This window comes from Nerophis lumbriciformis, linkage group LG23, assembly GCF_033978685.3.
Source record: "Nerophis lumbriciformis linkage group LG23, RoL_Nlum_v2.1, whole genome shotgun sequence".
Classification (NCBI taxonomy): domain Eukaryota; kingdom Metazoa; phylum Chordata; class Actinopteri; order Syngnathiformes; family Syngnathidae; genus Nerophis; species Nerophis lumbriciformis.
The window spans coordinates 40,234,817-40,259,892 of record NC_084570.2 but is presented as its reverse complement, the minus strand read 5'-3'; the positions used below and the strand labels follow the sequence as shown (position 1 = coordinate 40,259,892).

General features: G+C 43.5%; 2 protein-coding genes across 6 annotated transcripts in view; one reads left to right on the top strand and one right to left on the bottom strand.

Annotated features, from left to right (window-relative positions):
• tti1 (TELO2 interacting protein 1) overlaps nucleotides 1-11,631 on the bottom strand; it is a 49,132-nt gene extending 37,501 nt beyond the window's left edge. For 4 of the 5 annotated variants that reach the window (XR_009817814.2, XM_061985540.2, XM_061985541.2 and 1 more), the window contains exons 1-6: nucleotides 11,501-11,631; nucleotides 10,339-11,072; nucleotides 5,448-5,785; nucleotides 5,112-5,385; nucleotides 463-634; nucleotides 14-396 (exon numbers count right to left, since the gene is read on the bottom strand). Coding sequence is in view for 4 of the 5 variants with exons in the window: in XM_061985540.2 (XP_061841524.2) it covers nucleotides 14-396; nucleotides 463-634; nucleotides 5,112-5,385; nucleotides 5,448-5,785; nucleotides 10,339-11,072; nucleotides 11,501-11,516 (1,917 nt within the window). In the remaining variant the exon portion in view is untranslated. The remainder of the gene's footprint in view (nucleotides 1-13; nucleotides 397-462; nucleotides 635-5,111; nucleotides 5,386-5,447; nucleotides 5,786-10,338; nucleotides 11,073-11,500) is intronic. The other variant, XM_061985543.2, reaches the window with a different exon arrangement.
• Nucleotides 11,632-11,711: 80 nt separating this feature from the next.
• Nucleotides 11,712-24,754, top strand: zgpat (zinc finger, CCCH-type with G patch domain). Its single transcript, XM_061985545.2, has 7 exons — nucleotides 11,712-12,033; nucleotides 12,206-13,051; nucleotides 17,854-17,987; nucleotides 19,474-19,641; nucleotides 19,716-19,829; nucleotides 21,848-22,292; nucleotides 24,486-24,754. Exons 2-7 carry the CDS (start codon nucleotides 12,264-12,266, stop codon nucleotides 24,616-24,618), a joined length of 1,782 nt encoding a protein of 593 aa, XP_061841529.2. The 5' UTR covers nucleotides 11,712-12,033; nucleotides 12,206-12,263; the 3' UTR covers nucleotides 24,619-24,754.
• Nucleotides 24,755-25,076: the final 322 nt, after the last annotated feature.

Genomic DNA, 25,076 nt, shown 5'->3' with positions numbered 1-25,076 from the left:
TGTGCATCTTCACCTTCTGGTCCTGTCCATGGCTGCCAGAGTCCTTGGCGACCATGTTCACATGCCAGTTGTTCTTCACCTTCTGGTCCTGTCCATGGCTGCAAGAGTCCTCGGCGACCATGTTCACATGCCAGTTGTTCTTCACCTTCTGGTCCTGTCCATGGCTGCCAGAGTCCTCGGCGACCATGTTCACATGCCAGTTGTTCAGGCTGATGTATTCTTCCAGGACCAACATGACAGAAGCTTTAAGGTCTTCTTGGGAAGCAGAAGACCTTTCCTCTGCAGCACCTCGGATGATCTGGTTTAGAACAATGGCGGCCTGCTTCCTGTACACCGAGGACTGGCGATACAGGTCCAAAAAGTGGTCAGTCAGCAAATAAATGTTGCCATAGAAACCTGAAGACAGGAAGTGGAAACATTACTTGATGGGTTTGGATATTGTGACAGAATAAAGTCCGCTACCTAAGGTCTGACAGATTTCTGTGAGCACGGAGAAGATGGCGTCATCGGTGAAGAAGAGGAAACGCTTCCTTCGGACGTCAACGCAGTGCAGAGAACCGGAGCCTGTTCCTATCAGGGCACCGTGACCTCGTTCTTCTACAATACGAACGTCCGTCACGTCCAAATCCAGCACCTGTGCAGACACACCCTCAAACAATCTTTTATTGTGAAAGTTGCACTGCTATAACTTCATGCTAGGGCTGGAGGTTGCGCTGGATTTGTCCCACACACAAGTGTCCACCTTGCGGCCATAGCTCAAATACATTTCAAACAAATCTCTCACTAGTATTAACATTTCTTTTTATATTGTTTTGCCACACTTCTCATTGTTGCTGCTTATTGTACTATGTACATTGTTATTGTCTAGAGAGACTTATTTTTATTAAAAAGGACAAGTGTTAGAATAATTGTTTCTAAATTATCACAAAAACTTTGTATTATATTGTGTTCCTGATAAGAAGACAAAAGGCTGTCTTTTGAAACCTATCAAGAGTACGGTTCGTAATACTCCACTGTGTAAGGGGGTAGCAAGATGGTGTTCCTGTGTTCTCTCATGTATGGTAATCAACAGAAGGATGTTGTTTTGGCCCGAGGACCAGAGGTGTGGACTCGAGTCACATGACTTGGACTCGAGTCAGACTCGAGTCATGAATTTGATGACTTTAGACTCGACTTGACAAAATGTAAAAAGACTTGCAACTCGACTTAGACTTTAACATCAATGACTTGTGACTTCACTTGGACTTGAGCCTTTTGAATTGACATGACTTGACATGACTTGCTACTTTCCCCAAAACCCAAAGATGAAAAAGTTATTCGGGAGCGCTCCGTATTTTTCATTGTGTACTTGTCTATCAGCGTTGCGTGTGTCAGCTGGTGTGGTCTCAGTACAACAGCCAATCAAATTACATCTACTTTGTTTTCATCACACAGCATTCATCCAATCAAATTGCAGGACAACCAACGAAGAAGACATGTCCAAACCCCACGCCAGTGAACAAAAAATGATACCTAAAATAATTTTGTTTGGGTATAAAAATTACGAGGTGGTCAACACAAAACGGTTTGCAGTATGCAACACATGCGGTTCGAAAATTACTGATGGAGAGGCAACAACTTCCAACTTCGTCCGGCATTTGAAGTTGCACAAAGAACGGTAAGTTTTGAATGTAAGATAACGTTTATTGGCTAAGTAACGTGACTTTTATTTGCTGTGTAGTTAAATCAGTGAGGCTGTAAACTCACTGCTAACGTTATAACGTTATTGCAAACACGGGAATCTGTTGCAGTTCACTACCTTATTCATACTTTTGTTCAGTGATTTTTTTAAGCAGGGTTACGTTAGTCAATATATCACACGTAACGTTAGACGGCGGTCAGCAGCACCGCGTATTTTAGCCACCTAAAAAAAGACAAAAATAGTAAAATAAAGGTCAGTTAAAATGTATACTATATTATGAATATGTGTACCGTTTTAGCTAGCTTTCTGACATACTGTTGGTTGTTTACCTCAGTGGTCCCCAACCACCGGGCCGCGGCCCGGTACTGGTCCGTGGATCGATTGGTATCGGGCCGCACAAGAATTTTATTTTATTTTTTTTATTTTTTTAATTAAATCAACATAAAAAACACAAGATACACTTACAAGTAGTGCACCAACCCAAAACAACTCTCTCCCCCCTTTTGTTCTGGGCATTGAACATGAAGACTCTTCCTTCACTGTTCCGAGTGGCCATGAGAGTCTTGGCAGTGCCTGCCTCCAGTGCTCCAGTGGAGCGAGTTTTCAGCCATGGTGGCATCATACTACGCCCCCATCGTGCACAAATGACTGACAGACTCTTGGCTAATTTGGTCTTTTGCAAATGCAATGCAGCATAGGGCCCTGACATATAAAAAGTACAACTTTTTTGTTATGTTCACGTATATGTCATGTTTTTTCAATGTTAACACTTTTGTACAAATAAGTACATTTGCACTTTATTTTTCAATGTGTTTGTTCTGTAAAGGAATGAGTTAATGTTTAAAATGACTGGTTAATAGTGCTATTATAAAGTGCAATGTCAGCACAATTTTCTTTCCTGCAATTTAAAATGCACTTGTTTTAATAAATAAATACAGCGTTTGAAAAGCATACACAATCTGTGTTAATATATTAGTCTGTGGTTAAAAGGACTTGAAAGGACTCGAAACTCAAAATGCAGGACTTAGGACTTGACTTGAGACTTTCCAGTCTTGACTTTGGACTTGACTCGGGGCTTGCCTGTCTTGACTCGGGACTTGACTCGGACTTGAAGGCAAAGACTTGAGACTTACTTGTGACTTGCAAAACAATGACTTGGTCCCACCTCTGCCGAGGACAGATGGCAGGATCTGCTCAACTTCCAGAGGAACTGTTTTTGAAGTATTTTACAAACTCTTTTTGAACTATTCTACAACCTCTCCTTTTGAACTGTTCGGTAACCGAAGGCAACGCTGTTTACGACCCACTTCCCTCTGGAAGCAGCTGTGGGCAGGTGGGGGGAGAAAGTCAAATACAGAAGGCGGAGTGCAATCTTGTGGCAGAGCGTGGTTGAAGACTGTACCGAGAGTAGAGTCGCCATGTATCTTGTCAATATTGAGTCCAAATTTAATTCTGTCTCTGTTTGATTCTTTGCCTCTTGTCTTGTTTAATAGATGTCATCAGTGTTTGAAACTGACAACAAGCAAGACATCTAGCATCTTTTTGTGGTGTTATTATAGACTGTAATGGTGTTTAGAGTCTCTACTTCTGTCCTGCCAGTATGACGCCACTGTCGTCCTAATATTTGCACATTTTGTAGATGGCTGTCTGCGGGTATATATTACAATTACTTACACATCACAGACATGGTGACAACGCTCTAGACAACGGCGTGCGTCTTGTTTACCTCTGGTTTCAGCAGCACGGTTTTCGGTGATAAAAGTCATTTTTCGATGGCCAAGTTTTTGGTGCATCACTTGTCAATTGTGTAAACATAATAGACTATATATATATATATATATATATATATATATATATATATATATATGAATATGAATTCAGACAGTAACGACCAGCTCATGTTAATGTTTTATGTTCCGATGTTTGGATTTTATGTTCATTGTTCCCATGTTTACAAACAGAGCGTCTGGAAGGGGATTGGTGGAGAATGAGGAAGTGTTGTTGTGTGTCTGGGTAAGCGTGGAGAAGAAAGTATTTTCATGGGAAGTGGAATTGTGCCATTTGTTATCATAAGATTGGCAATAAAAGTTAAAAATAGCCTCAGACTTTGTGTGACTTCTTCTGGAGGCTACAATATATTATATTACTTGAATTTGTTTTCACGTAAAAAACCTTTATTTTGAAGTTGTGGCGGATATGATTTTGCTGCAGCGGTGCGCCACCTTCAATTACATTGAAGGGCAACACTTTTTTTTGGAATTGTGTCTATCGTTCACAATCAAGAACACACGTCTTTTTTTTTAGGATGATAAAAAAATGTTTGCAAGAGACACACTACAAGTATACAGTGCCCTCCAGAAGTATTGTAACAGTGAGGCCAATTCCTTTTTTTATATATAAATATGCTTGATTTTGTATTTGTATTGAATTTGCATATGTGGATCGCTTTTTTGCTTTTGTGTCCTCCCACAAACCAGATGCGCAAATAAATGTGACCTACACACTGAACAACCAGCAGAGGGCACTGCAGCCAGAGCGGTCTGGGTCACAGAGCATTATATGCATTATATGTAAAATGCCCGGAGTTCTCTGCACAAAAACAATCCACGTCTTCACAGAGAGAATGCACAACGGGGCTGAGCTAGCTAACGTTAGCGTTGTATTAGCTAATGCTAATTTATCCAGTTCATCTGAAAGGCCGTGCTAGCTGCTTATTTTATTGTATCAATGCCGTTTAATGACCTTGTCCCGATGTAGATACTGATCCCTTATCAGGATGCAGTGCCCTCTGCTGGTTATTCAGGGGAGTGTGTAGGTCACATTTATTTGTGCATCTGGTTTGTGGGAGTAATGTCTCATCGACACAAAAGCAAAAAAGCGATCCACTTATGCAAATTCCATACGAATACAAAATCAAGCATATTCATATTCAAATCTCAAAAATATATTTAAAAATACACATTTATTTCTACAAATTCTTGATTTATTTGTATGTCACATTTTTATATTTATAAATTTTATTGGTATATATTTTCAAATCTCAAAAATATATTTACAAATATGCGTTTATTAATACAAATTATTTATTTATTTGTATTTATATATTTATTAATATATGCATATGTATTAATATCATATTGATATATATAAGTTGATGTGAGACAAATCTACTTCCATAATTGTTAGCATACTACTGTTTTGTGACCAGCGTGCTAACTGTTTGCATTTCAGTTGGCCTGTGGCTCCTCAGCGTATACAACATTTTTGCCGAAATTGCATTTTATTGTTCTTTGAAAAACCTCTTTCTGCTGTAGTAGTTGTGAAGGTGAACATGCTTTGCTAAGTCACACCCTGGTGCACTTGGTCAACTTCCCTAGGCATGGAAACACTTCCTATCTCTCCGCCTAGGTGCAGTTTGACACTGTATTACCTGCATGAGGGCTTTGGAGATCCTGTGAAGATGCACGGCTGAGTTGAGGACCACAGACACCAGCGGTCCCAGCAGCTTGAGATAACCCAGGAGGACGTTGAGGACAAAGAGCTTCTTCTGGTCATCACAGGTGCGCATCAGCCTGGGCAAGGACGAGGCCAGAGAGTGCAGGTTCTCCGATAGGACGTCGGTGAAGCTGCTTTTACTTTCACTATCCTTGGCCTTGGAAGACGTCTGAATTGTCTGAGAAGCCGCTCTCAGAGCAAGCTCACACCTAAAGGAGATGATGAGAAGATCAGCAAACAACATCTCTTTCAGCTTCAACAGGAGACCAACCTCTCTCGGACTCTGGGATCCACATCATTGACGGCCCCCACCAGCACCTCCAGCAGCAGACCCACACATTGGCCCAGAGACCCACCACACCTCTCCAGCAGGTGGTCCGCCAGCTCCAGCACCTCCAGACGAACCCTCCAGTGCTGATGGGCCACCGTGCTGGAGATGATCTTCTTCAGGAGCACGCACAGCCTCCCCGAGGTCTTCTTCACCCAGTCTTGCGTGCGATGGACCATCAGCTGCTCCAGCTTGCTCAGGTGTGCCCGGGAGGACTTCTGAGGCTCGATGGACTGAAGCTGAGCGTCTTCCATGACCAGACTGACAGTCCTGGACCAAACCTTGATCGGCAAACAGTGTCTTTAGTGCATGTAGACAGTCCTATACCAAACCTTGATTGGAAAACAGTGTCTTTAGTGCATGTAAACAGTCCTAGACCAAACCTTGATTGGCAAACAGTGTCTTTAGTGCATGTAGACAGTCCTAGACCAAACCTTGATTGGCAAACAGTGTCTTTAGTGCATGTAGACAGTCCTAGACCAAACCTTGATTGGCAAACAGTGTCTGTAGTGCATGTAGACAGTCCTAGACCAAACCTTGATTGGCAAACAGTGTCTTTAGTGTATATATATGTGTATACACACATACATCCAAGAATCAAAACACATGAAATATAATTGTTCATTTTTACTATTAAAATGATTTTTTTCATCTAACACGCATAAATTCTGCTGAATTAAAAGCATTATGTTTTGGCCATATTTGTTAAAAAATAAAACAAAAATTAATTTAATGAATATATATATATATATATATATATATAAACAGTATTGGCACTTTGTGTCTTTTTACGCACTGAAATCAGAAAGGACGTGAATTTCCGGAAGTCCGCGCGTCCACTGGACGCGTTTTGGTTTTTTTACCGCCTGGTTTGCTTTTAAGATTTACAGTTTTTTTATTGATTATCGCTTTCAGCTGGTGTTTTGTTTTGTTTATATTTGCCGGGTCAAAGGATTAATTATTATTAATGATTAATTATTGGTCGACTTCAAAGTAATGCACTTTCCGGTACAATTTCTTAAATTTTGATTTGCGGAAAGATTCATGGATGACAAATACTGCATTTGTGGTATTAGGACTCCCACGTGTGAATGGGACAATGCAAAGTGTCTTCAGGAGCCACTTTTCAGCAAATGGCTGACTTATGAAGATGAAATATGTTTTGCACGCCATGTAAACCTTCCCTCCATCGTCGGGGGTAACACTCTCCACTTGACAGGGGATACCTTCCCTTCATCGTCGGGTGTAACACCCTCCACTTGACAGGGGAGACCTTCCCTCCATCGTCGGGGGTAACACTCTCCACTTGAAAGGGGAGACCTTCCCTCCATCGTCGGGGGTAACACCCTCCACTTGACAGGGGAGACCTTCCCTCCATCGTCGGGGGTAACACTCTCCACATGACAGGGGAGACCTTCCCTCCATCGTCGGGGGTAACACCCTCCTCTTGACAGGGGAGACCTTCCCTCCATCGTCGGGGGTAACACTCTCCACTTGACAGGGGAGACCTTCCCTCCATCGTCGGGGGTAACACTCTCCACTTGACAGGGGAGACCTTCCCTCCATCGTCGGGGGTAACACCCTCCACTTGACAGGGGAGACCTTCACTCCATTGTCGGGGAGACCTTCCCTCCATCAGGGGGTAACACCCTCCACTTGACAGGGTAGACCTTCCCTCCATTGTCGGGGGTAACACCCTCCACTTGACAGGGGAGACCTTCCCTCCATTGTCAGGTGTAACACCCTCCACTTGACAGGGGAGACCTTCCCTCAATCGTTGGGGGTAACACCCTCCACTTGACAGGGGAGACCTTTCCTTCATTGTCGGGGGTAACACCCTCCACTTGACAGGGGAGACCTTCCCTCCATTGTCGGGGATACCTTCCCTCCATCGTCGGGGGTAACACCCTCCACTTGACAGGGGAGACCTTCCCTCCATCGTCGGGGGTAACACTCTCCACATGACAGGGGAGACCTTCCCTCCATCGTCGGGGGTAACACCCTCCTCTTGACAGGGGAGACCTTCCCTCCATCGTCGGGGGTAACACTCTCCACTTGACAGGGGAGACCTTCCCTCCATCGTCGGGGGTAACACTCTCCACTTGACAGGGGAGACCTTCCCTCCATCGTCGGGGGTAACACCCTCCACTTGACAGGGGAGACCTTCACTCCATTGTCGGGGAGACCTTCCCTCCATCAGGGGGTAACACCCTCCACTTGACAGGGTAGACCTTCCCTCCATTGTCGGGGGTAACACCCTCCACTTGACAGGGGAGACCTTCCCTCCATTGTCAGGTGTAACACCCTCCACTTGACAGGGGAGACCTTCCCTCAATCGTTGGGGGTAACACCCTCCACTTGACAGGGGAGACCTTTCCTTCATTGTCGGGGGTAACACCCTCCACTTGACAGGGGAGACCTTCCCTCCATTGTCGGGGATACCTTCCCTCCATCGTCGGGGGTAACACCCTCCACTTGACAGGGGAGACCTTCCCTCCGTCGACTTGACAGGGGAGACCTTCCCTTCATTGTCGGGGGTAACACCCTCCACTTGACAGGGGAGACCTTCCCTCCATTGTCAGGGGTAACACCCTCCACTTGACAGGGGAGACCTTCCCTCCATTGTCTGGGGTAACACCCTACACTTGACAGGGGAGACCTTCCCTCCATTGTCTGCTCTTTGGTGGGAATGACAATTTGTAATAACTCTTTATGTTTCCACAAATGACATCCACCAGGCTAGTAACACTCCTGAACATGCTAGCACTCCCTCTCCTAACTCGCCCACTCACTTACACACCCCACATACTGCCATTCTTAAAGGGGATCACAGCTTATGGCCATCACCAAGCCAGAGTGCCACTCTATTCAATGACATTGAAACTAATTTGCCAAATTCTAAGTTTGTTGGCATTATTTGCCATGAAAGTGTAGATGATTATCATCATTTCATGACCCAGGCAAAAAGCCTTTTACACTTTTATACTGAAATAAATACACCTACAACTTTTTAAATACAAATATAGAAAAAACTAGCGGCAGCGGTAAAGTTTAGATCCATGAAGGAAAGAAGAAAGTGAGTAAATGTTTATAACTGGATACATTTCCAAATGCATAAAAATTTATTTTCTTTTGCATAATTTTTTTAATGAATGAAGTAACGTTTATGACTACCTTTGATCAAAACACAATATAGAATGTGAGATATAACAGGATAATGCATACATTTATCATTTGTTTTTAAATGCTTGGAAAAAAGTGGTACCCCAAAAATTTACTGTGGGACCCCATTTTTATGACTTGATGGGGTAATATACATATATATATACTGTATATATATGTAGACACATATATATATACACATATACATACATACTGTATATACATAAATATACACATACAAATATACGTACATACTGTATATATACACATGTATACGTACATATATAATTATATTAGGGCTGCAACAACTAATCGATTAAATCGATTAAATCGATTATAAAAATAGTTGCCGATTAATTTAGTCATCGATTCGTTGGAACTATGCTATGCGCATGCGCGGAGGCTTTTTTTATTTTTCTTTTCTTTTCTTTTTTTTTTAAATAAACCTTTATTTATAAACTGCAACATTTACAAACAGCTGAGAAACAATGATCAAAATAAGTACAAAAACAGTACAAAACAGCCCCAGGGCGGCGCTGAGGCTACATCTCATGAGGTGGCGTAAGCTAGCCAATGATGTGTCATGTGCAGCTCACGTGACCACGCCGTCTCCTTTGCTGGAAACATTCGAAAAATGGCGCACGAAAACAGTACGGATAGTTCAGCGGAAAAACATCTTGAGGTTATTGCTTCAATGGAGAAAAGTGTACGACCTAAGTCGTCAAAAGTGTGGGAACACTTTACTTTAAAGACTTCAAAGAAGACCGTTTCCTGCAAAATGGCACGGAAGTGCAACATTGCTTCAGGAGCACCTGAAAAGGAAACATGTTGGAGCCATGGATGAAGGGAACTCACAGTACGTAACTTTTTAAGTCCATAGTGGCAACAGGCATTCATGAGTTCAGCTTTTTTTGTGAGTAACGTTAACGTTATGCCTTTGTTGCAACACGGGGCTGATAATGTATCTCCGGCACATTTGACTCCGTTTTGAGAGAGAAAACGCACGGTTACCAATTTCGAAATAAACGTAACAGACAGAAATATATCAGGTTCGTTTCATAATGGATCAATGTAGCCGGGCCCGATAAATCTATATACATATATTTAGATTTGAGTGACGCTTTTGTATAACTAAATGTTATGAAGGTGCTGGAATATTTCATGCTATTATTCAGAGGCAGCCTAAAATGAATCCTTTATTATTCACAACAGAAACGTGTACAATATCTGATTCAGTTCTGATCTGATGAGTTACATTTCTGTGTTATTATTGGTATATGCTGCATCCCCAATGTCCAGAACATGGTGCCTTTATGCTGGTTTTTTTTTCAATAAAATACTGGAAAGGATAGAAATGTAGTTTGTCTCTTTTATCCGATTATTAATCGATTAATCAAAGTAATAATCGACAGATTAATCGATTATCAAATTAATCGTTAGTTGCAGCCCTAATTTATATATATATATGTATATATCTATATACTGTATGTACACCCCCCCAAAGTTTCTGGACAATTGCTTGGTGACTGATATTTATTTTACTCCATTGATCACTGTTATTTTCAAACCAGCATGCAAGCTAGCCTCGACGTAGTTCTAAGTTCCTGGTGTGAGTGACAGGAAGAAAAGCTCAGAACATGTATTGCCGTGTGGAGCACTAACACATAAATACCTTGATGGCCCTTACGGTCACGGCATGGCCTTGCCTCACGTCTCCTGTGACCATCCTGGCGACGCTGCTAGCGATTCCAGGTAAGAAGGAGGCAAAGCTGGCGCCCAGCGCTTCCCTCTCCTCTGAGCAAGGCACTACGTGATCCTGACTGCAGTCGCACTGCATGGTCAGCGCCTGGAGGCTCTTCAAGGCCGCCGCCCGGACGTCTCGGCAGGTGTCCTTCTCAGCCACTGCCAGCAGCAATGACACGGCGGCCCCCAAGCCGGGCAGCATGGCCGCCTGGAAGAGTTTGAAGACAATGTCGCCGTAGGCCGCGTGTAGCAGAGCGTCCAGGCATCGCAGCACGGCGAGCTTCAGCTCCTCCGACGTATCTGCAGGCTTCCCGGGGTCGCATGGAGAACACAGGCAGAGACAAAGCTCTGAGAAAAGCTGGCGCAGTGTCTCCCAGCTCTGGACACAAGTCTTCTCCAGCACCTGGGTCATAGTTTCCACCACAGCTTGCACCACCTTCTCCTTCTTGGCCCCGCCACCGCCCTTCAGCACCAGGCGCAGCGGGAAGAGGACGTAGTCTTGGAGCTGCTGCAAGGTGGCGTGCTCCACCTCTCTCAGCTGGCCGCTCAAGGTCTCCACATTGTGGAGCGTGGGCTGGCGGCTCAGCAGGACACACGCTGGGCGCAGGTGGGCAAACGCCATCTTCGGATCGCCAATCTGAGGCATCACTTCCTGTTGGGTGGCTGCAAAACAGTTTGCTAATGATGATGAGTCACAACTTGGATAAAAATACACCGTCTCCAGTTACAGTAGTTGTGTCATGAATAAATATTACACCGTCTCTAGTTACAGTAGTTGTGTCTGTTTGATTGATTGATTGAGACTTTTATTAGTAGATTGCACAGTACAGTACATATTCCGTACTATTGACCACTAAATGGTAAGTTATTCAACTTGTTTAAGTCGGGGTCCACTTAAATCAATTCATGGATAAATAGTACACCGTCTCTAGTTACAAAAGGTGCAAGTAGTTGCAAGAACATTAGAAGAAATACGAACTTTCACTAATGCATATAGGAAACTAACAATGCTGACATTTAGCATTTGAGTCAAATAATGCGGTTAAAGCAGCATCCTGTGTGAAGGATAGTACAATGAACTAAAAGCATACCTTCAAATGTATGCATTCAGAGGAGTGGAACAACACAGAAAATGCTAGGAAAGAGAAAGCTCGCACATTTGGATTGCAGAGCCGCCATGACGCCATTGTTGCGTGACGTCATTTCCCTGCGACAAGTCTGTGTGTTTGAGAAAAAATCTACTTCCTGTATTAGTCAGAATAAGTGCACTGCTGCTCGATTCAAAATTGCCATCCACAAGTACACAAACGATTTAACAGTGCATTCAATGCATTAATATTTGGATATTAAGATCACTTGGTTTACACTAGGTTTTTCTGCATGCTGTCAACGCACATGAGTGCGATGTTTGTTTTATTTTGAAAACGAAAACAGAAGTGCTATTCCTTTTAGCGACTCGATGCCTGCCAATGACGTCATGTTCGTAGGTCGTATTCGGCTCGTTGAATGTCTCCAAAAGTGAATTTAGCTGCATTCGAATGATGTATTATCGTCTTGCAGCGAATGTTATCGCTCTCCCTGTCCATGCGCGGACTTGAGAGGATAATCATTACCACTAAGCCAGGTAACACCATTGCTACTATGAGAGTTAGCAAGCTAACACTGAGCTAGGTTAGCATCCGCTCTAAGTAACTATGTATGTCATTAATGCATGCATTCGGACAGAATGTGACTTCTAACAGAGAACCTGTTGTTTGCCATCTGTTATTATGACAACTTTCGTCTTTTCTCCTTAGTTTGACCATATCTGGATGTCTGCCATTCCCCCCATCCTGCCCAGTGCCGCGGGACACCATGGATGACGTCACCCTGGAGGCAGCCATCACGACCTATGAAGCCCAGCTGCAGCAGGTGGATGCCACCCTGGCAGCTGACCTGGACCCCTCCCAGCTGCAGGACTTGCTCAAGCTCAGAGCGGACCTGTGTCAGCTGATGGAACTCACCAAGGCCAGCTTGTTGTCTTTCCCTCATCTGGCGTCCCTGGGGGGTGCCAATGCAGCCTCCCTGGGTGGTGCCAATGAAACCTCCCTGGGGGGTACCAGTGGAGCCACCCTGGGGGTTGCCAATGGAGCCTCCCTGGGGGATGCCAATGGAGCGCCCATGGTGGGTGCCAATAGAGCCTCCCTGAGGGATGCCAATGGAGCGCCCATGGGGGCTGCCAATGGAGTGCCCATGGGGGATGCCAATGGAGCCTCCCCGGGGGATGCCAATGGAGCCTCCCCGAGGGTTGCCAATGGAGCACCGGCGGACACACAGGATCAACTGGAATCCCAGTTTGCGGCTTTCTACTCTGAACTGGGGGAGTCCTCGGGGACTAGGTGTGATATGAAGGAGCGCGACCAGGAGAGTGAGGAGGAGGAGGAGGAGGAGGAGGAGGAGACGCTGAGTGGTACCAAAGTAAGAGCACCGTACAGGACAGCGTGGGGGACCCTGGAGTTCCACAACGCCATGGTGGTGGGGGCAGAAGCACCTGACGGCGATGAGGCGCAAGTTCGAGTTTTGTACATTTACCCCACTCAGAAGTCCATGAAGCCCTGTCCTTTCTACCTGGAGGACAAGTGTCGCTTCCCAGATAACTGCAGGTGATTTCTCCATCTCTAAATATCTTATTTTGGCCTATCTGGGTGCTACAGCAAAGCTTTGGATCAGGCGTGCCATGCACACTGGCCAACCTTGAGACCTCCGAATTCGGGAGTTTGAGGGTGTGTGTGGGGGGGGGGGCAGGAGTATTTCTTATATACCGTATTTTCCGCACTATAAGGCGCACCGGATTATTAGCCGCACCTTCTATGAATTACATATTTCATAATTTTGTCCACCAATAAGCCGCCCCGGACTATAAGCCGCGCCTACGCTGCGCTAAAGTGAATGTCAAAAAAACGCTGCGCTAAAGTGAATGTCAAAAAAACAGTCAGATAGTTCAGTCAAACTTTAATAATATATTGAAAACCAGCGTTCTAACAACTCTGTCCCAAAATGTACGCAAATGTGCAATCACAAACATAGTAAAATTCAAAATGGTGTAGAGCAATAAATAGCAACATAATGTTGCTCGAACGTTAATGTCACAACACACAAAATAAACATAGCGCTCACCTTCTGAAGTTATTCTTCATTCGTAAATCCTTCGAATTCTTCGTCTTCGGTGTCCGAATTGAAAAGTTGCGCAAGCGTGGGATCCAAAAATGGCCGGCTCCGCCTCGTCGAAGTCATCGGATTCAGTGTCGCTGTTGTTGTGCAGCAGTTCTGTGAATCCTGCCTTCCGGAAAGCTCGGACCACAGTTGTGACCGAAACTATCTGCCCAGGCATTTACGATCCACTGGCAGATGTTGGCGTATGTCGACCGGCGCTATCTGCCCGTCTTAGTGAAGGTGTGTTCGCCTTCGGAGCTGTGTGAAAAAAGCCACCCGGCCTCTTCGCGTAAACTTCCCTTAACCACTCGCTCATCTTTTCTTCATCCATCCATCCCTTCGAGTTAGCTTTTATGATGACGCCGGCTGGAAAGGTCTCTTTTGGCAAGGTCTTCCTTTTGAATATCATCATGGGTGGAAGTTAGCATGGCAAGCTAGAACCACAGTGAAGGATGACTTCTCATTCCCTGTGGTGCGAATATTCACCGTACGTGCTCCCGTTCCACAGTGCGGTTCACAGGAATATCAGCTGTGAAATACGGTAGTAATCCGTGTGCGGATGGAGAGATTGCGTCTTTTTATGAACCGGATCGCTTAGTAGGAGCCATTTTGTGGTCTTTACAGATGTAAACAGGAAATGAAACGTACGGTGATATCCGCGCGTTTTTTCTTCTTCTTCCGGGGGCGGGTGAAGCGCTTCCTGTTCTATGGGGGCGGGTGCTTTCCTTGGCGGTTGCTTGCGTAGAAGAAGAAGCGCTTCCTGTTCTACCGGGAAAAAAGATGGCGGCTGTTTACCGAAGTTGCGAGACCGAAACTTTATGAAAATTAATCGTAATAAAGCGCACCGGGTTATAAGGCGCACTGTCAGCTTTTGAGAAAAATTGTGGTTTTTAGGTGCGCCTTATAGTGCGGAAAATACGGTGTATATATATATATATATATATATATATATATATATATATATTAGGGCTGCAACTAATGATTAATTTGATAATCGATTAATCTGTCGATTATTACTTTGATTAATCGATTAATAATCGGATAAAAGAGACAAACTACATTTCTATCCTTTCCAGTATTTTATTGGGGGAAAAAACAGCATACTGGCGCCATGTTCTTTCAACTTGCCAAAAAAACCAAGGAAAATGTTACAAAAATGCACACTTTTTGACACCCCTGCTATAGATAATAAAAAATTAAATCTGATAAATGTATCGATAAAAAGCAGAGCCTGACGACGCATGCGCGTTTATCACAACTCTCTCGCTCTCTCTGTCTCTCCCCCTCCCTCACGAATGCTGCTGCACGCACAATTTGTTGTGTTTTTAACCTTCTTAAGCCTGAACGTGTATTGAAAATACACGCAACCCTAACTCAAAATGCCGGACATTTGAGGCATTTAAGAAACACCGCCCGACAGCCCCGCAAAAGAGGACATGTACGGTGAAAAGAGGACGTATGGTCAGGATCCAGCCCGGTTGCTGCTAGCATGCTAGCAGCGATGGGTTTCACGTCCGGTGAAACCGATCGCTGCTAGTCCTCTTTTGCTAGCATGCTAGCAGCTAACGGGCTACGATAGACTGACTATACGTCATCTTTTCACCGGACATGTCCTCTTTTGCGGAGCTGTCAGGGCGGAGTTTCATAAATGCCTCAAATGTCCGGCATTTTGAGTATTGTTTACACAACATGCAGTACGCTACTTAATATGTCCGTGTGGAAACTCGTTCGGTACACTTCCGCACCAAATTGAAACCCCCGTACCGAAACGGTTAGATACAAATACACGTACCGTTACACCCCTATTATTTTGATTATTGTTTCTCAGCTGTTTGTAAATGTTGCAGTTTATAAATAAAGGTAAAAAAAAACTAAAAACATAGCCTCTGCGCATGTGCATAGCATAGATCCAACGAATCAATGACTAAATTAATCGCCAACTATTTTTATAATCGATTTAATCAATTAGTTAAAAAAAACACTTACCTTTCATTATTTGAGTAGCCTTTGTTCTGCCATTTGAGTACTGGCGAGCGATCTCTGAATCCGGGAACATATCCTTCACAGAGTTGTTAAAAACATCCGCAAATGAGAACAAGATGTTGCTTGCAAGGTGGCCCATAATACTGCGTTTCCGCCGCCTTGGGCTTCTCTGAACGTTCATGAGTGACTATATCCATTCGGCCACCGTGTTATGGGTTATAGATAAACCTATGGATAACGGAGACATATATAATAGTCTCCTTTTCAGGTGAGAGGACGCTAAAGGCAGTGCCATACCGTTTGTCCGGCTGGAAATTTTGGACATTACTACTTGCCGTAGTTTTGAAGCAATGCATGATGGGAATCCGGAGGTTGTGTGTCAGTGTATTAACGTGCCGGCTGGAATAAACACACGCTGAGAAATAGCTCCGTGCCTGCCTACTTTATGGGTTATAGATAAACCTATGGATAACGGAGACATATATAGTAGTCTCCTTTTCAGGTGAGCGAGGACGCTAAAGGCAGTGTCTTTAAGGCACGCCCCCAATATAGTTGTCCGGCCGGAAATCGGGAGAAATTCGGGAGAATGGTTGTCCCGGGAGATTTTCGGGAGAGGCATTGAAATTCGGGAGTCTCCCGGAAAATTCGGGATGGTTGGCAAGTATGGTGCCAGGAGGTCCATGTCTAATCTTCACTGGATCTTCTGGCTGCTGCCACTCTCTAATCATAAATGTAAAGCACACTTCCTGTCTTCACAATAAAAGTGTGCTCCTTCCTGCCTGCGCCAACAAAGTAAGTGTCAATTAAATAAATATAAAGAGAAAGCAAGGCCAGCAACACTGGTGTCCTTCACAAACTGCTTTGGAAAATGTCTTGGTCAGTGTGCAATTGTCAGGAAGTAATGCACTTAAATAGTCACAGCTGTGTTTAATCCTTTGACATAACACTAAATCAAGAACAACTTCAACAATGAAAGTGCACAAATAATAGACAAAATGGACATTTGTACAAAATACATCAGAGTATCATAGGAAAATAAATAAAGCTATAAAAGAATGTGTGGACAACCATTCAAATAAAAGGAGACATAGCTCATCAGCACAGTGAAATAAAATAGCTATGTACAGTATGTATGGTGTGTGTTTATGTTTTTTTATGGTGTGTGTGTGTGTGTGTGTGTGTGTGTGTGTGTGTGTGTGTGTGTGTGGTGTGTATGTATGGTGTGTGTGTGTTTATGTATAGTGTGTGTGTGTGTGTGTATGTATGTATGTATGTATGTATGTATGTATGGTGTGTGTGTATGTATGGTGTGTGTGTGTGTGTGTGTGTGTGTGTGTGTGTGTGTGTGTGTGTGTGTGTATGTATGGTGTGTGTGTAGAGCTTTATGATGTCCAGTCCTGCCCTCCACCCCAGTCAGGCTGGAATAGGCTCCACCCCTCGCCACATCCGGAGAAACAAGCGGTCGAAAAATAGATGGATTGCGGATTTATCAAGTAGCTTTTTAGTTTACTCTGATTTTTTTGGGTGATTACCCGCCATGCGTTGCGACGAAACCGGTTGTTTTTTTTGTAACCTTGGAAACAAAAGTGACAGACTTTCTGACCTCTGCCAGGGTTTTTGTGTGTTTGTTAGCAACATTAACATGTGTGTTTGTTAGCAACATTAACATGTGTGTTTGTTAGCAACATTAACAATTCATGTTATCTACCAACACACTTCACTTCCTGCTTATGTCATTCTAGCTTGTTGTTCCTGCGCTGCGCAGAGGATTCTGGGAGATGTAGTTTATTTACGGCCAACTCTAAAGCACCAGAAAAAGACTACACTCACCAAGTTTTCCTTTGATACTGTCACAGTATTATTGAGTAGACGTTGAGACCCAAATACTGCAGTATTTATAATACCCTAATACAAAAAATGTACATTTGAAGTTACTTTAGTAATAAAATATTATTTTAATCTGTCCATTTTTTACCGCTTTGTCCCAAGGTAATATTTATATTTTGGATATTTATTATGATGGTTCAGAGAGGTCACATGTTCTATGCTGTTGTGATGTATGATGAATTTGCAGTGATAAAAAACATGAGAACAAGAAAGTAGCAACCACTGCAGCAGCACCATTTCTACATACAGCTACAAGAGTAAATATACTAGTACATCACGTACAGGTGGTGTACTTCCAGATGATTATCATATTTATCATGTAAAGGTTCTCCCATGGAGAGGTGTTGTACTTCCAGATGATTATCATATGTATCATTTAAAGGTTCTCCCATGGAGAGGTGGTGTATGTGTCGGAGCTCCGAGACTTCCTGGACTGTGACCTGAGTAACCTGGAAAAAGGCTCGTCCTGCCTGGCTCGGCACGAGGACTCCATCTGGTACCCGGCCAGGATCACAGGTAGGGTGGTGGAGGTCAGTTTGGAGAGAGTGTCTAAGCTCTAGGTGTCCAGCAGGGTTAGGGTCAGGCCAGGATCACAGGTAGGGTGGTGGAGGTCAGTTTGGAGAGAGCGTCTAAGCTCTAGGTGTGTTCCTAGGTGTCCAGCAGGGTTAGGGTCAGGCCAGGATCACAGGTAGGGTGGTGGAGGTCAGTTTGGGGAGAGCGTCTAAGCTCTAGGTGTCCAGCAGGGTTAGGGTCAGGCCAGGATCACAGGTAGGGTGGTGGAGGTCAGTTTGGAGAGAGCGTCTAAGCTCTAGGTGTGTTCCTCGATGTCCAGCAGGGTTTGGGTTAGGCCAGGATCACAGGTAGGGTGGTGGAGGTCAGTTTGGAAAGAGCGTCTAAGCTCTAGGTTTGTTCCAAGATGTCCAGCAGGGTTAGGGTTAGACTAGGATCACAGGTAGGGTGGTGGAGGTCAGTTTGGGGAGAGCGTCTAAGCTCTAGGTGTGTTCCTAGGTGTCCAGCAGGGTTAGGGTCAGGCCAGGATCACAGGTAGGGTGGTGGAGATCAGTTTGGAGAGAGCGTCTAAGCTCTAGGTGTGTTCCTAGATGTCCAGCAGGGTTAGGGTTAGGCCAGGATCACAGGTAGGGTGGTGGTCAGTTTGGAGAGAGCGTCTAAACTCTAGGTGTGTTCCTAGATGTCCAGCAGGGTTAGGGTTAGGCCAGGATCACAGGTAGGGTGGTGGAGGTCAGTTTGGAGAGATTGTTTAAGCTCTAGGTGTGTTCCTAGATGTCCAGCAGGGTTAGGGTTAGGCCAGGATCACAGGTAGGGTGGTGGTCAGTTTGGAGAGAGCGTCTAAACTCTAGGTGTGTTCCTAGATGTCCAGCAGGGTTAGGGTCAGGCCAGGATCACAGGTAGGGTGGTGGAGGTCAGTTTGGAGAGAGCGTCTAAGCTCTAGGTGTGTTCCTAGATGTCCAGCAGGGTTAGGGTTAGGCCAGGATCACAGGTAGGGTGGTGGTCAGTTTGGAGAGAGCGTCTAAACTCTAGGTGTGTTCCTAGATGTCCAGCAGGGTTAGGGTTAGGCCAGGATCACAGGTAGGGTGGTGGTCAGTTTGGAGAGAGCGTCTAAGCTCTAGGTGTGTTCCTAGATGTCCAGCAGGGTTAGGGTTAGGCCAGGATCACAGGTAGGGTGGTGGTCAGTTTGGAGAGAGCGTCTAAACTCTAGGTGTGTTCCTAGATGTCCAGCAGGGTTAGGGTTAGGCCAGGATCACAGGTAGGGTGGTGGTCAGTTTGGAGAGAGCGTCTAAACTCTAGGTGTGTTCCTAGATGTCCAGCAGGGTTAGGGTTAGGCCAGGATCACAGGTAGGGTGGTGGAGGTCAGTTTGGAGAGATTGTTTAAGCTCTAGGTGTGTTCCTAGATGTCCAGCAGGGTTAGGGTTAGGCCAGGATCACAGGTAGGGTGGTGGAGGTCAGTTTTGGGAGAGCGTCTAAGCTCTAGGTGTGTTCCTAGATGTCCAGCAAGGGTTCTACACGGTGAAGTTTGACTCCCTGCTGCTGAAAGATGCTGTCATGGAGGCCGACTGCATCATCCCCCCGCTGAGAGAAGAAGACCCGCCCTCCTCTGACTCTGACCGCCATGATGAAGATGATGATGAAGAGCAGGTGGTGGATGCTGAAGGTACATTTTGAGGTCCATCTTGTGTTGTCCTGTCACATCCAATCACATGATGTCTTTGATGTTATCTCCTAAAGTCAGCGGTCAGGAAGTGGCTGCAGTAACTACTTCCTGTTTTGGCGGTTGGGAGGTTCACACCAGAGGCATCGGATCCAAGCTCATGCTGAAGATGGGTTATGAATATGGCAAAGGTGAGTCATTATTCAAATATGTACAAACCCCGCTTCCATATGAGTTTGGAAATTGTGTTAGATGTAAATATAAATGGAATACAATGATTTGCAAATCATTTTCAACCCATATTCAGTTGAATATGCTACAAAGACAACATATTTGATGTTCAAACTGATAAACTTTTTTTTTGTTGCAAATAATCATTAACTTTAGAATTTGATGCCAGCAACACGTGACAAAGAAGTTGGGAAAGGTGGCAATAAATACTGATAAAGTCGAGGAATGCTCATCAAACACTTATTTGGAACATCCCACAGGTGAACAGGCAAATTGGGAACAGGTGGGTGCCATGATTGGGTAAAAAAGTAGATTCCATGAAATGCTGTCATTCACAAACAAGGATGGGGCGAGGGTCACCACTTTGTCAACAAATGCGTGAGCAAATTGTTGAACAGTTTAAGAAAAAGCTTTCTCAACCAGCTATTGCAAGGAATTTAGGGATTTCACCATCTACGGTCCGTAATATCATCAAAGGGTTCAGAGAATCTGGAGAAATCACTGCACTAAGCCCGTGACCTTTGATCCCTCAGGCTGTACTGCATCAACAAGCGACATCAGTGTGTAAAGGATATCCCCACATGGGCCCAGGAACACTTCAGAAACCCACTGTCAGTAACTACAGTTGGTCGCTACATCTGTAAGTGCAAGTTAAAACTCTCCTATGCAAGGCGAAAGCCATTTATCAACAACATCCAGAAACGCCGTTGGCTTCGCTGGGTCTGAGCTCATCTAAGATGGACTGATACAAAGTGGAAAAGTGTTCTGTGGTCTGACGAGTCCACATTTCAAATTGTTTTTGGAAGCTGTGGATGTCGTGTCCTCCGGACCAAAGAGGAAAAGAACCATCCGGGTTGTTATAGGCGCAAAGTTGAAAAGCCAGCAACTGTGATGGTATGGGGGTGTATTAGTGCCCAAGACATGGGTAACTTACACATCTGTGAAGGCGCCATTAATGCTGAAATGTACATACAGGTTTTGGAGCAACATATGTTGCCATCCAAGCAACGTTACCATGGACGCCCCTGCTTATTTCAGCAAGACAATGTCAAGCCACGTGTTACATCAACGTGGCTTCATAGTAAAAGAGTGCGGGTACTAGACTGGCCTGCCTGTAGTCCAGACCTGTCTCCCATTGAAAATGTGTGGCGCATTATGAAGCCTAAAATACCACAACGGAGACCCTCGGACTGTTGAACAACTTAAGCTGTACATCAAGCAAGAATGAGAAAGAATTCCACCTGAGAAGCTTCAAAAATGTGTCTCCTCAGTTCCCAAACATTTACTGAGTTTGTTAAAAGGAAAGTCCATGTAACACAGTGGTGAACATGCCCTTTCCCAACTACTTTGGCACGTGTTGCAGCCATGAAATTCTAAGTTAATTATTATTTGCAAAAAAGAATAAAGTTTATGAGTTTGAACATCAAATATCTTGTCTTTGTTGTGCATTCAATTGAATATGGGTTGAAAAGGATTTGCAAATCATTGTATTCCGTTTATATTTACATCTAACACAATTTCCCAACTCATATGGAAACGGGGTTTGTACAAATGAAATATTTACATCATAATACTAATATGTACATGATATTAAGAATGTGTACATGATCATAAAAATATGTACATCCTAATAAAAATATGTACATGAAAAAATATGTACATAATAAAAATATGTACATGATATCAAGAATATGTACACGATATTAATATGTAAATAATAAAAATATGTACATGATATTAAGAATATGTACATGATAATAAAAATATGTACATGATAATAAATATATGTACATGATAAGAATATGTACATAATAAAAATATGTTCATGATATTAACAATATGTACATAATAAAAATATGTACATGATATTAAAAAATGCATATAATAAGAATATGTACATGATATTAAAAATATGTAGATAATAAAACTATGTAGATGATATGAAAGGTTTATGAATAAAGATGTTTTGTCTGCTCAGGTTTAGGGAAAGCGCAGACGGGTCGAGTGGAGCCTGTCATGGCGGTGGTCCTCCCCAGAAGTGACTTGCTGGACCAGTGCGGCGAGCTCACCCGCCCACGCTCTCACAGCCGACGACAAAAAGACGGCGGCGAGCCAACCAGACGAGTGAAGCGGCGGCGGAAGCCCGGGAGCGCCGGCAGGGAGCGCCACACCATCTTTGACTTTCTTAACCACAAGCTGGGCGACAAGAAGCAAGATGGCGCCCAGGACAAGGCGGCACTGGGCGGCGTGGACGCCTACAAGGGTGGTGTGGACGCCAACAAGGGTGGTGTGGACACCTACAAGGGTGGTGTGGACACCAAGCGCAGTCTGAACATCAAACTGTTCCAGGCCGCCCAGAAAGTGGCACAGACCCAGAGGGAGATCCACAACCTGACTCACGCACTCAGTAGGCACACGGGAAGGTTGGTACTTGCAACTATTTCTATACTTCAAAGTAATAGTACTGGAAGGTTGGTACTTGCAAGTATTTCTCTACTTCAAAGTACAAGTACTGCTGGAAGGTTGGTACTACTTGCAACTATTTCTCTACTTCAAAGTACAAGTACTGCTGTCAAAAATACTGTAAATACATGATTAGACATAACTTACGGTAATTCATCCCGAAATAAGACCAGTCAACTTTAGTCCACTTTAAAAACTAAATAGGATTTATATATAATATAAAACGACCCTACTTTACTTTAAAAAACAAATATGAGATATATATATATATATTTATATATATATATGTATACATATATATATGAGACGACCCAACATTACTTTAAAAACTAAGTATGATATATATAATACAAGACGACGCAACTTTACTTTAAAAACTACAAACCCCAAAAGCAGTGAAGTTGTCACCTTGTGTAAATGGTAAATAAAAAGAGAATACAACAAATCCTTTTTCAACTTATATTCAATTGAATAGATTGCAAAGACAATATATTTCATGTTCACACTGAGAAACTTTATGTTTTGCAAATATTAGCTTATTTGGAATTTGATGCCTGCAACATGTTTCAAAAAAGCCGGCACAAGTGGCAAAAAAGAGTGAGAAAGTTGAGGAATGCTCATCAAAGACTTATTTGGAACATCCCACAGGTGAACAGGCTAATTGGGAACAGGTGGGTGCCATGATTGGGTATAAAAGCAGCTTCCATGAAATGCTCACTCATTCACAAACAAGGATGGGGCAAGGGTCACCACTTTGTCAACAAATGCCTGAGCAAATTGTTTAAGAACAACATTTCTCAACCAGCTATTGCAAGGAATTTAGGGATTTCACCATCTACGGTCCGTAATATCATCAAAAGGTTCAGAGAATCTGGAGAAATCACTGCACGTAAGCCATGATATTACGCACCTTGGATCCCTCAGGCGATACTGCATCAAAAAGTGACATCAGTGTGTAAAGGATATCACCACATGGGCTCAGGAACGCTTCAGAAAACCACTGTCAGTAACTACAGTTGGTCGCTACATCTGTAAGTGCAAGTTAAAACTCTACTATGCAAAGCCAAAGCCATTTATCAACAACACCCAGAAACGCTTCGCTGGGCCCGAGCTCATCTAAGATGGACTGATGCAAAGTGTAAAAGTGTTCTGTGGTCTGACAAGTCCACATTTCAAATTGTTTTTGGAAACTGTGGACGTCGTGTCTCTGACTGTGCAACTCTCTGGGGGACTGCATGAGCTTCGCTCTCGGGCGCTGCATTCATCTGCCCTCCTGCTTCCACTGACGTTCCCCCTCAGCATTGCTGAGACCCTCTGCACTGTGCTTTGTCACCTGGCATTGGGTCTCTTCCGTCTGACCTGCCGAAGCAGCTCGGTTATGCTGGTCGGGAGTCCTCCCACACTTCATTCTCCCTTGATGAATCCGCAGTCCTTTGAAAGAAGTCACCTTCTGCCACCCGCATTTACACTTTTGGAGAACCTTCTCGTTGTCTTTTTCCGTTCCGTTTGTCACCGTTTGATCCGTCAGAATAAGCCCATCTTCCATCCCGCCTCTCGAAGGGCCTTCGAGATAGATATATAGATATATATATATATATATATATATATATATATATATATATATAATGTAAGACAACCCAACTTTATTTGACAAACTTAATATGATTTAAATATCATACGACACAGCTTTACTTTAAAAACTAAATATGTTACACATAATATAAGACGACACAAATTTTAAAACAAAATATGTTATATTAGACAGCCCAACTTTAGTCAATTTGAAAAACTAAATATGTTATAATATAAGACGACCCAACTTAAGTCAACTTGAAAAACAAAACATGAAATATATAAAACAACCCAACTTTAATCAACTTGGAAAAAAAAAGTTATTACACAAGACAACCCAACTTAAGTCGACTTGAAAAACAAAACATGTTGTAATATAAGACAACCCAACTTTAGTCAACTTGAAAAACAAAACATGTTACAATATAAGACGACCCAACTTAAGTCGACTTGAAAAACAAAACATGTTATAATATAAGACAACCCAACTTTAGTCGACTTGAAAAACTAAATGTAAGAATATAAGACGACACATTTTTAACGTGCATGACTTGTGTGTGTGTGTGGCCCCGCCCCCACAGGTCCATGGTGAAGCAGCTGGAAGAGAAGCTGTCGGTGGCTCGTCAGCTGCTGACTCAGCAGAAAGCTCAGGAGTTGTCCATCCAGAAAGAACACAGCAAGTTAAACACACACAAGAAAATGACCCAGTTCTGAACTTTTACTAAATCATGGACTTCAACTTGCATCTTTTCTCCTGCTTTTCTTCTTCACTCAAAATTAATACTTTGATGAGCAGTTAGGATTGATCTTAATTTCCCCTCGGGGATTATTAAAGTATTTCTGATTCTGATTCTGATTCCGATTCTGATTTATTGTTGCAACCCTTTACACTTACACTGATTTGGAAATGCACTTCAAACAAGTTCATCCCTTAAATGGCATCCTTCTAACATATACATGTCAAATAGACTTCAAACCAGTTCAACATGGTTGTAACATATACATGTCAATAGACTTCAAACCAGTTCAACATGATTGTAACATATACATGTCAAATAGACTTCAAACCAGTTCACATGGTTGTAACATATACATGACAAATAGACTTCAAACCAGTTCAACATATACACGTCAAATAGACTTCAAACCAGTTCAGCATGGTTGTAACATAT

Bases quoted from the DNA above. Each gene is read 5' to 3' on its own strand.
- zgpat (XM_061985545.2), top strand. From the start codon at position 12,264: ATGGATGACGTCACCCTGGAGGCAGCCATCACGACCTATGAAGCCCAG. The intron at 17,988-19,473 runs GTAGGGTGGTGG...GTGTGTTCCTAG, and splicing joins GTACCCGGCCAGGATCACAG to ATGTCCAGCAAGGGTTCTAC. The intron at 19,642-19,715 runs GTACATTTTGAG...TATCTCCTAAAG, and splicing joins GCAGGTGGTGGATGCTGAAG to TCAGCGGTCAGGAAGTGGCT.